The sequence below is a fragment of the Columba livia genome, chromosome Z, assembly GCF_036013475.1.
Source record: "Columba livia isolate bColLiv1 breed racing homer chromosome Z, bColLiv1.pat.W.v2, whole genome shotgun sequence".
Lineage (NCBI taxonomy): Eukaryota > Metazoa > Chordata > Aves > Columbiformes > Columbidae > Columba > Columba livia.
The window spans coordinates 35,344,857-35,357,310 of NC_088642.1; the positions used below are offsets into that span (position 1 = coordinate 35,344,857).

Here is a 12,454-nt window from a genome sequence, read left to right on the forward strand (position 1 = left end):
TTGTACTCTTTAAGAAGAAATTTAGATCATTTGGAGAAATTATTGCACATCACAAATGTAGTTAATATGCATATACAAATAGAAAAAAAAAATTCCAACTGCCATCCCCAACAACTCTACACAGAGCTAGCTATCGCTAAAAGAGATATATAAAAATATACAGGCTACTAGAAAACAAAATAATGAAGGCTAACGTTTTGCAAAATAAGCCACCCTTTCCCAGTTATTTCAGAGGCACTAGGACCTTTCTGCTGCTGATGTTTCATACCAACGCTTCCTTCCAGAAAAAGTATGATTTCAAAGCAGCAGGGTTATGAAATCATGAAAGGATGCAATACATAATATAAAGGAATGATCATGTCCCCTACTTATGAAGTTAAATAAATGAACATAATTAGAGAAAAAACAAAATGAAGTCTGCAAGTATATCAAAATGAGGCCAAACAGATAAGAAGACTTCAGACATACTCTTGGAAATTTTAAGCACTTGAATCACAGAGTAATGGATGGGAATGATTAATTATTTGTTTCTTTGTTTTTAATTGCCAGACCCAAAAATAAAAACAGAATATGTGTGAGCAGAATAGAGAAAAAGAAAAGTAGCTTTGCACAAATAAAACCAAAACAAACCTGAAATCAAGCTCCCTAGTGTTATGATGAAAAACACATTATATGTTACAAGTACTGACATATTAGGCAGAGGAAGGTCATTTGCTTGTTTTTCTTCATGTGCTATAGCATACTTCAAATTTAGGTAAAATGTTTCATACTACCCAAAAATATTTTTAGATAATGCCTTACAACTTAGTGCTACTAAATCCAATTACAGAATTATATTTGTTAAATCTTAAAGCTATTACATTACTTTATCCTAGAAAGATCATATGAAAGTAAAGAGCAAAGCTATTAATAAATTAAACAAACTTCATCTGCTTAAGATTCCAGCTATTTAAAATACCTGCAGTTTGAATACACAGATACTTAAAATGAGTGGAAATGAATCCTGAAGTACTGCTACTAATATTGACTAACATTGCAAGTGTTGAGCTGAATTAAATGTTTCAAACAGCAAATGACAGAGGACAATGACCATAAGCTGAACTTCAAACACAAATTTTCCTTCTCTTTTTTCAGTTCCTTGTTAATATTCACGATCAGTGACAGCAGTTAGCAAGATTTCTTAAAGCAAAATCAGTGATCCAGATTGCAAGGGCAGCAAATGCACATCTGAAGCGGAGTACATGCTGACAGCCCTTCTCATTTTATGTTTGATATACTTAAGGTTCAAAGATCAACTCTGGTATTTCTGCATAACTAATACAAATTCAACTGATAATTTTATTCTGTATGTAGAAAACTATTTGAGTTGCCTGGTTTGTTGATTTTGGTGTTGTGGGCTTGTTTGTTTGAGTTACATTCACCTGAAACTTATTCTGAAACTTGTCTTTGTAAGCAAGTAAAAGTTCTTTGTTTCCACTTGTAAATACTAAAAGGTGATGCTATAGAGTTCATATTACCTATCTTAGATCATGAGGTACAAAACTCTCCCAATAAGGAACCTATTTCTGTTACGTCATCACATAATATTTTATTATCTGTGTGTTCAATTTTTATTCAGATTAGTTTTGCAGTTTTTTTGCTAATATTCATATAAGTTTCTTAAACAATGATAGAAAGAAAAGTTAAATTCTAAAATGCAGGAAGAGAAATAAAAAAAAAAATATATGATGTCAATGGAATGCTAGTAAAATACACTATAGCCAATAAAAAGATGAGGGAATTACAAGAAGAAACTAGCACAAAAAGTAGGCTACAAGGACTAGTATGGGTATTTTTACACATAATTTTTGAGTCTGGCCTACATAATTTATTGCCTTTGACATCATTTTGCTTTCCCTTTTTGTTAAAAGTACATTTTTTTCTAAAAGTCAGCAATACCTTTGTCTACCTGTCCTGTCTGGGAGACTGAAAGATAAAGGTCTGTAAGAGAGAAGAATGGAAAGAGCTAGAAAAGATCAGGAGGTTCGGAAAAAATGAGGTCCAACTTAAAAGTCTAAATCACACACAGTTGAACACTCCAAATAGAGAAGAGGTAGCCCAGGTTCACCTATGAAACTTCGGGAGGCTCTGGATAAAATCCCAATGACCCCTCTCCCAAAAATTCCCTCCCTTAATTACAATGATCCTTTGGCTTCAGGAGGCTTGACCGCAAATCCATTCACAGATAAACACTAAACTGAAAGGTAGGGAAATGCATTTAAAACAACATTTCTCAGGGTAGAAATAAAATTTCCTTTGTAGCCCATCCAAGCAATGTAAGAGCTGAATCAGAAATCAAAGCTAGGGACTCCCTCATAGTGGTTTAAGTAATTAATCTTTGTTGAAAGCATTAACAAATTGTTTGACTTGATAGCTTTGCTCAAGTATTTGTGAATTTAAAAAATGCATTCAATCTTCCTCACTGAATTCTAACTGAACCCTAATACATAACTAGACAAATACCTGATGTAAAATGGCTAAACTTCTTATATTAAGGGAAGCCAGGTGGGCAAAATACAAAATTTAAAACATTTCTGAAAATGTTGCTTATTACAACTTTATAAGCTTCATCATTTCAGCTACAAAAGGCAATTTTAAGCAGCTATTTTAAGGATACAAAAACTATGACGGAGTCTAACTAGGCAAACAGACTAAAGCAAGAGTGCTGTGGCATAAGTTGCAGCCCTATAATAATACAATACAATATTTAATTTCTAAATATATAACATAAAGGTTCTAATTTTTTTCATTTTTTGTTAATTAAAGAAAACTAAGAAGATCCACTAGTTTTGATTTCTTAGTGACCAGCATTCAAAAATATTATCAACTGGTTTGGAATTACATGAACTGGATTTGCTCGTATCTTGAAAATACATGTTCAAGAAAGATATGTTCAAAGATTTATAATCTTGATCAAAAAGACAAAGGGAAAACAAATAGCAATCAGGAAAATTCTATGGATATACATGAAACAAATGATTAATGATCTGAGGAAATAGTTACCAGATATTATGAAGTATCTGAACATTACAGTAACTGTTACATTTGAAAAGAAACAGTCACTGAACTAACCAATAAAATGCATTTGTGGTGAGCAGATTGTGAAATGTTCTACTCCATCCCAGAGCATGTGTATCTCCTACCACCTATTTTTATACCAGAAGCATCTTAAAAGAAAGAATGACTGACTGATGAAAAATGGAAAACAGCAAGTATTGCAGCTGGCTGCACTGAAACAATGAGTTTCAGATGACTAGTCAGAGACTGGTCTACCACTGACTTGGCAGCAGAATTCACATAATTAAAAATAAATACTTTAATGAAGTATTTTTAGATAAAACGGATATGCACATAATACACGGTAGGACACAGCTGGTCAGTAAGTTCAGCTTTTGTGACACTATGTTACCCTTTCATCAAATAAAGAAAAAAATATGTATCTAGAATTATTCAAATATAGTAAAAAACTTATGAGAATAATTCCAAATACTCATCTCTGTGACCAATGGTTCATTCTGAGTTTGAGAAAAATGTTAAAATGAACGTTTTGGACACCTTCATAATCTACAATATAATCCTTTTGGATTTATACTGCTATGCACTGTATCATATACCTAGCTTTTTCCTGTTTTTCACAGTGTTGTCCTGTTGGATATAGTTTGGAAGTTGAGCAAAACAGACAAATGTATTAAAATACTTGAGGTTGTGCAGTCTGTGTGAAATTGCAGCATTAGCAGAACAGTATGAATTGTACTACAAAAAAGCTGAAGAATTCATTTTTCTCTTTGTTGCAGTTTAAACTAGGAGGTTCTCTGGGTCTTCTAAAATGTCATTTAGCTCATATTTATGCCACCTGCAATATTTCAATCTACTCAGCTGACTTCAACTTTGGAAACAACTCAAGCAAAGGTTTGTTTAGAAGTTCTAATATTACACTTAAAAAATCAGATTATGTGTTCTTCTGTGGAATGACTCTCATCAACAAGAATAAATCACAGACTTAGCTAAGATGTACTAGTAGTATTTTGGCTTACGAGGCGTGTCTGGTGATGTTAAAAGAACAACAATAGTCTGTGTCATAGCTGAAGTAATTCTAAAATCCTTTCCTAGCCTAAGTTTATTTCCTAAATACAAATTCAACAATTGTTCAAGTGAAAAATGATTCCTACAACTTCTGTGAGTACCCCCCAGACCGTTACAGGCACACACAGAATACCATTTCTCACTGTAATCTGTTTAATTGAAGACCCAATGTTCAGATTACCAAAATGGCAGAATTCATTTTTACTTTAAAGGGTCTAAAACTGGGCTTTGAAGTCTATCTACTCCATTTCAGTCCAATTTATAATTTTGTGTTGCAGTACTATTGTGACATTAAACATCCTGCAATTTATTTCAGGTGCTAGAAACATACTAGCAGACAGGAATACGTAGTCTTTATATACACACTTTGGTTCTTTACCTGATTTCACTTAAGTGTTACGGTCACTAGTCCAGCATAACAAATACACTGGAAATAAGATGCTTTCTGCAAGAGAAACTTAGAGAACTACAGGTGTATCTCAATAGCAATGGTGCACAATGCTATTAAACACAAATAACAAAAACTAATCAGTAGCAACTCTAATCAATTATTACTTCAGATGAAAAGTACAACATCCTAGCCTAATGATACATTGTCAATTTTTAGCATTATAAGCAAGCCGCTGTATATACTTTGCTACTGAAGGGCAAAAAAGCATTATATAGCATGCATTAACTACAACCAGAACTACAACTGTACAAACTACTACAATGTGCAGTTCCAAAACTACACAGTGCATCACTCTTACCTCAGATTTCTCCAGTTTATTTTGAGCATCAATCTGAGTGACAATTTCATTCATGTTCGTCTCCAAAACCATTCCACCCATGACCATTTCAGCCAATATATTATGGACCTAAAAAAAGACCAAAGGAAGATTTAAAAACACAAAATGTCCTACACACATGTGGACAGATGATATCTAGATTCGTAAATACAGAAACACATAGATTCTATAAGTCATTTAATCGTTAGCTATTATTTAAAACCATTTGGGAACAAAGTTCATAACTTGATGTTTGTTAATTCAGTATCTAGTTCTGTTACAAACTCATCAGAGACACCACTTTGCTTATCAATGCTAGAAGAAACTTCCACATTCATAGTTCTTTCAGTACCTGTTTTCTGCCCACAGACTATGGACAAGACTTCTAATCTGCATCAATAGTGGTAATACCTGTAAGGAGCAAGTTCTACAACATTAAGCAAATTGCTCACAAACAGATGTGTAAAAATGACTTCAGTGATATTCACCCACCAAGGGTACCAGGACAAAGCTTAGAAATAGAATTAACATACCTTACCCACAGCCAAGCTACACCATAAAAAGTAAGTCTTCAGCATCTAGAACTAAGATTGAGAGCTAGGACTCAAACAGAAGGACTATATAAGCCATCTGGGCACATGAATTAAATGGGTATGTCTAAACATCCCTCTTCCCTGCAACTCCAGTTTGGGGATGGAGCTCTGTTTTGCATACCTCTATTTCACAGTCTGTATTAGTATTTATCTAGAGACTATTTCTTTGAAAAAAAAGCCCACATGCTTCCACATACTTTCTAGTAAAAATCCAAAGTTAATATGTAACGTATAATATTTTAATCCCATTACAATTCCAAAGACAAGGAACACTTTATTGCTTTTCTGAAATAAACACATGGTACAATCTGATACTTCAAAGCATAGTTCTACTACTATTTTGGATATTCTTGCAATTTCCTGGTGGATTAAGGATAAAAGTAAATCTCTAAATCAAACATTTCTAAAGATGAGTTGCAAGTAGTATATAAAAAAACACAGCACTTTCAATTTTTGTGCCATATCTCAAAAACAAAACTGAAGAGTTGTTTCCCTGATAAATCATTAGTGTGTTTCAGTAGAAACTTAAAAAATGAACTTGTTTAGAGATGCTAAAAACAGCTCTTCCTGCCTATTGCTCCTGAGCAGAGCTACAAGAAAGACTACTAATCCTTACTAAGCCACTCTCTTACTCCTTGCATATATATTTCCTTTGTAACATAACAAGCTAAAAAGCAAAATATTTTAGTAAAAGAGGTGTCAAATAATTAATACTCCTGGTTTCTTATTAGGTGAAATGTAGAAGCTTTTCAGTGCCACAATCATTGGTAGTTATTTTTCCCCCTAATAGGTACAGGTAAACAACTACAGTACTGTCAACACCACTCATAACAGAGATCATGTCTTCCTCTAGAATGCGACTTACTACTTCTCAGGTGTAGTAAATGCTTTAAAGAATAACTGTGGAAGCATCACAGGCTTTGTGTCCAAATAAATCTCCAAATGTTTTAGAAAACAGTATCATTAATATTGTCTATCATCACTTGGATTGAAAGAGGTACTAGACATTACTGAACATCCTACTTGATGACATACACCTTCAACTACGAATTCACAGCACACGCAGCAGCATGTTTGCATATGGTTTTAAAATACTGAAAGCATGAACAAAAAAAACTGTGGACTGGATTTGGTGTGTGTGGGGGTGTTGGTTGGTTGGTTAAGGTTTGGGTTTTTTTTCCAACCTGGTAGAAGATGCAGAGATATTACTTAATAGGTGCCAGTAAGAGATCCAGTTGGTAACATAACCTTAAAAAAAGCAGTGGTGGAAGGTCTCTACAATGTGCACATTATATACGACGGCTCAGGGAACAACACTATGACATGACCTATCTGATGCATCTTGTATAATATGAAGACAGACATAAAATCAAGAAGTCGCCAAGCTTGGGTAGAAGAACTAGGTTGCATGGCCTCTAGAAGCTCCTTTCAGTGTAAATTATTTTACAGTTCTAAGAATAAAGAACTTGAACTGTTTTACTATTTTATAAATTAAAATGAAAATAAAAAAAAGGCTTCTTGAGCACAGAGACCACTGATAATAAAATAACGTTGTAGCTCAACCACAGCAGCAAAACAAGCCAACCACTGCATGATACTGAGAGAAAGAACCCAGTTCACAGGTTCAAAGAATGCATCTGGCCAAGGCGTAAGTTCCCCTTGGTATAAACTCTGAAAGAAGTCTGAAACATGCCAGAAAGCTACAGATTAAGAAGTAATTGACAAAGGAACACTGTCTGCAGATAAAAAAGTGCAAAAGGCAAACTTCAGTTTGCTGGCCAGCTCTAGCACTGATGCCATAACCGTACAGAGCAGCAGTATACTTGTACAACTGGTCTTTGGAAGTTATTGCCATTATTCTTATTATGATGGAGGCAGGGAAGAAGCAGAATGAATACAATTCTAAATACAGCTTCCTCACCTAAAAAAAAGCTCATAATTGAGACTGTATATACAGATTTACAAATGTTACAATAAGCTTTACAGACAGAAAGAACAATAGGGATTTATATTATATTATATCATATCATATATCTAAAGCACACTGGTCCACAGAAGTCTTAGTATTCTACATCAAAACATTAAGAAAATACCTTCCTTAATATTTTTAGTCATAAAGAAACTATTTCATTACTGTTGGTGTTTTAAACGATTGCTTTATTATCATCTTGCTCTCAGAAAGTCCTCTAGTTAGTATACAGTACAATCTAAAGCATCATGAATTACTGCTGAACACTTGTTTCAGTGTTTCATGTTCAGTGTTTCACCTTACAGAAGATGTACATGGTAACATTTACCTTTCTGCCATGCAAGTTGCTTTAAGGTTAAGATTTCTATTTATGCTCAAACATGCTTAAAACTTTATAAAGTCAGAGGCAAAATCCAACTAGTTCGCTATTTGGTTTCAAAAATTCACCAGTTGACATCTAACAAAAACTATGCAAGAAATTTTAAGAGTGGTATTTATCTTGACATAAATTCTCTACTTCCAAATATCTCCAGCTTAAGGATTCCTGAAACACAGATTGTTTACTGTGTCTTCTGTGTCTTGCTATATTATTGTATTTTATAGCCCCTGTCACATTTTCCTTTGGTTAATATGTCTAATCACTTTTGAACCCATTTAGAATATTCTTGGCATCCTATGATAAAATGGGACAATGCCATTCCATAACTTAATTATCAATCATGAAAAATACATTTTCTTTGTTTAAAACTTACCTCCTGAAATTTTATCTGACACACTAATGTTCTTTAGTTGTGAGACACACCATTGTCAATTTTCTTCAGGTCCTTCAAAACTTTATACACCTCTTAATCTCTGCCTCCAGTATCTTGAATATTCAACTACTTTTTCCAGGCAAGGTGTTCTGTCCCTTGGATAATGTTTCTTACCTTTCCCCTGTATTTTCTTCCTTCTTTTAGTAAGCAAAATGCAAGTCTAATGTACAGGATTTTAAAATATTTATAAACCATGGATTAACACAATGGCTTAATTTTTTTTATTTTGAACAACTTTTATTTATGATTTTCTAAGAAACAAAATACAATTATTTTTACTTGTTAATCTGTAATGAAATTGTGACTATGACCAATAATATTATGTAAATATTGTAATCCTTTTACTCCTTTCTCTTAAATAAACTGCAAGAATAAAACAGTACTAGCAAATATTTGCCCAGATATGAGCAACAGCAAGACAAATTTTTAATATTAACTATTTTTCTTTTTTCTTTGTAAATACATATTAACAAATTAACAAATATGCGTTATCTTCTCTACTTTTCAAATTTATAATTTCGCTAATTATTTTCCTAAAAAAAAACCAAAAAAAAATGCTGAATTAAAAAAGCATTAAGTTGCAATGAAATGCAAAATACACTTCAATAGTTTATTCAAAATGGTATTTAAGACTGAAGGCACACGGAATATACCTCTCACATTTATATTCTAAAATGCATCAGACTGTTGAGAACTTCAACTTTTCAAAACCTGAAATTGCCATTTTGTAGTAATAATTTTGAGGTGTTTTTACAAAAATCAAGCATGCTTCTTATGTCTGCTTCATGCGCTAAAAGTATGAATGCATGCTTTAACAAATGTGAAGGAATGCATAAAGAAAAAAACTCTCACAGGAAAATCTTGCAAATACGGTTTTTCTTATCTTCAAGCTGCAACCTGATTCTGAAGGGTTCACTGTTCCAGACAGATAATAAACTCTCAGAAGAAATAAAGATTCTCCCAGGGATATTTCAACAGATGGCAAAAACTTGTGGAAAAATAAAAGTATTTCCTTACATCACTTACTGAATGTATTCTACCATTTTAGTTTTAAAAGATGCTTATGAAGTTTTCTGTGACAGCTTTTCCATCACAAAGTTCTGTACTCTTGGACTGTGTAGGAATCAGCATAGGACTGAAATAAACCTTCTCAGCCTCTGGAAAATGTAGTAAGTTTGGTCTAATACAGCTGATGTGTAAAAGAGAAGCCCAGTTCTCTCCTGCATGAACTACACTCCTTGACACCACAACTCCTCAAGAAACACTATCTCATTCTCACATTCCATTCTCCAAATGTATTTCTAGTACTATAACAATATTCTTCTTGAACAAGTATGTATCTTGGCCTCAGCTTACTACAAGCCATCACTGGCTCTTGTATTATGTCTGCCTGATGAAGGTAATGTTTCCATGTAGAAATTCCACATAAAATGCTACTAAAGAGGCAAGAGCTCTTGAGATTGCACAGTTTAACTCTTCTACATGCTACGTAATTTCTTACAAGAAAGGCATTGCTTTTTTTTTTTTAGGCAGTTCTAGCAACAGGATTGAAAGAAAGTTACCTTCCACAACTCCATTGAGAACTAAAGACACAGATAAACTCTCACACAAATTAGTCAATCTTCACTTTTCTCAATACCAGACCACTCAAAATACAAATATTTGAAATGCTCCACTCCAAACAGCTCCCACATATAAGTATCCACTATAACTAAGATTGTGTCTAGAAGAAACATCCAGCAGGACTTGCTGCTTTTCCCTAGAGAACACTTGGAATCTATTCACAAGCCAGGCTGCAAATATCTGATAAGAGAAAGTAAATGTGTTGCAACTCAGAAGACTTAATGCATTTTGCTTCTTGACAAGGTGACCTTATCAGCAGTTTAAAGATAATTTAATTCTGTAATTTCATTCTCACAGATACAACTTTCTGGGTTTTGTTTGTTTGTTTTGCTTTTCTTATGGATCTGCAAGAATGCTAATGAATTTGACCTGCACTGAATCAAAATTTTTGATCCTATGTTATGGTATAAAGTCTTACAAACCAATTACACAGGGGAAAAAAAAAAAAAAAAAGTAAAAAGAATGAAGACATCAGATTAGTCACAATTGCACAACTAATACTATTGCACTGCTGATAGTAGCCTTGCACTACTGCAGAAGTTAAGCTTTCTACACTGTAGCTTTCTGTTGGCTTATGTTCAAGTTAAAAAGTACTGCACTGGCTAATGGCATGTTCAAAAATTTTTTAACTCAAGGGGTTTCACTGATCTTTTATTTTGGAAATGGGTTACTTTTGCTAAAATACCTTATTAGTATTTAGGGTTCACATTTTCCTCAGAGTTTGAAGATTCTAGCCTAAACATTTAAAGGGATTCTCATACAGTTCTTTATTAAATCAAATTAAACACTTAAATTTTAGCTTCTGTTTGACAAATAGTTTAAAGAAGAAAATATCATCTCATATCTGATAAAAAGTAAAATATTCTTCAAAAAAATTACTGCTTTGAAGCACCTAAGTTCTCTACAATTTATTAGAAAGACGTTTCTCATACGAAGTGTAAAAGACTACTCACGTTAAGGAATGCTACTGAATGAAACATGATACAGAGCAACAGCTTGGACTTCACATCAGCCAAAGCATTCTGCAGCTAAAGATCAAACTCCGTGCCTCAAAACGATTGCAGTATTTGGGTTCTTCAAGCTCAGAAGCCAATATATAAACCGCTCATTAATTCTTTTGTACTTTAATCTGCTGGTTTGGAAATGGAAAATGTGTTTCAGACAGGTTAGAAATCCTAATGATTTGTCATGAGCATGGTATCAGTTCAAATACCTACTCAAGGTCATTTGCATTCCACTGCCTGAACAAGGTACAAGTGTTTCTTCCAAAAGAACTTCCTGATTTTGAAACAAACTAATTCAGTTCCAAATATTTCAGATACCTGTTACTATTTTTAGTACACTCTAGTGATTTTTGTCTTATTTTCTTTTTGCATCTTTTGCTGTTGATGCAAAAAGATGTTCATAGATGGGGAAAGGTGACTGCACAGAAAGCAACAGTAGGCATAAAATGCAACTGAAGACATAAATTCTGTATATATCTGAAATGCTGAGAATTACATAACATCAAGAGGTGCAAATGTCATTATAAATGAAAGATTACTGTAATAACAGCATTTCTCAAAACTAGAGTAACAAATGAAACATTTGTTTCTTATAATTGGGAATATTCAAACAAGATTGTTTCTAAACGTTTGAAAAAATACATGTCTGTTTGAAATTCAGAAAAGGGAGACCCACACAGCATTTAAACTACATAATCATAGCATTTGAAAGGCAACTGCCAATCTTAACTGGAAAACCCTATAACAATTTCAGTTCTGAGTAATATAACATCAAACCATAAACAAAATAAAACAAATTACTTCTTGAAACTAAGTCCTACTCTGAGAATATTCAGATGTCTCAGATTTTGCAATTATATTTGCAAAATTACTATGCATATCTCCCACCTTATTTTATTTTTCTTCAGAAATACATGTTCCACCTTAGCTTTCAAGTCTTAAAAAGAATCTGTTTTCTTAAAAATAATATGTATTCCTGGAAAAAGAAGATGGGATTTGGAAATGGGGTATTTCCCAGGTGAAGAATGAAGAGAAACACACTCAAAGATCTTTCTCACTCCCTTTCCCCTCACTACCCACGTGTTCTCCCTTTTCCATTAATTTTGTGTCTTGCCAGTAACTTCCTGAGATAGTATTTCCCAGTGAGCGAATTACAACTAATTGAGTCATGCTCACTGTCTCCCACCAACTCTTCTTGCTACATGTTGGCCTAACATATGTATCAGCAAGATTATAGTCTAAATTATGCATACTACTGCACACACAGTCTGAACCACATTACTACTAGGGAATGGTACCCTCACTGAAACAATAAAACAGGTTTGAACTTTATTCCAACTATTCATTAAACTCCTGTGGATACTCTTATTTGCATGTTCAAAGGCAAAGAAGTCCCAAAAGATGCAACATTTTAAAAAACAAGAACCAAAATACTGTTGTTTAAATCCAGACAGGTTTTTAGAGCAGTCATGAGAGTCTTACTGGTTTTCTCTGCCCTATATATTAATGATGGTTTCTTAGGGGAGGAGTTAACTTCTCGTTATTGGATATGACTGAGATGTTT

At 33.5% G+C, this 12,454-nt stretch overlaps 1 protein-coding gene across 2 annotated transcripts in view; it reads right to left on the bottom strand.

Moving 5' to 3' along the window:
* Positions 1–12,454, bottom strand: part of AP3S1 (adaptor related protein complex 3 subunit sigma 1) — a 32,425-nt gene that overhangs the window by 5,522 nt on the left and 14,449 nt on the right. Inside the window, exons 5-6 of one of the 2 annotated variants that reach the window (XM_065045367.1) lie at positions 4,872–4,979; positions 1,939–1,980 (exon numbers count right to left, since the gene is read on the bottom strand). In XM_065045367.1, the coding sequence (XP_064901439.1) occupies positions 1,945–1,980; positions 4,872–4,979 (144 nt within the window). In that variant the 3' untranslated portion in view covers positions 1,939–1,944. The remainder of the gene's footprint in view (positions 1–1,938; positions 1,981–4,871; positions 4,980–12,454) is intronic. The other variant, XM_065045366.1, reaches the window with a different exon arrangement.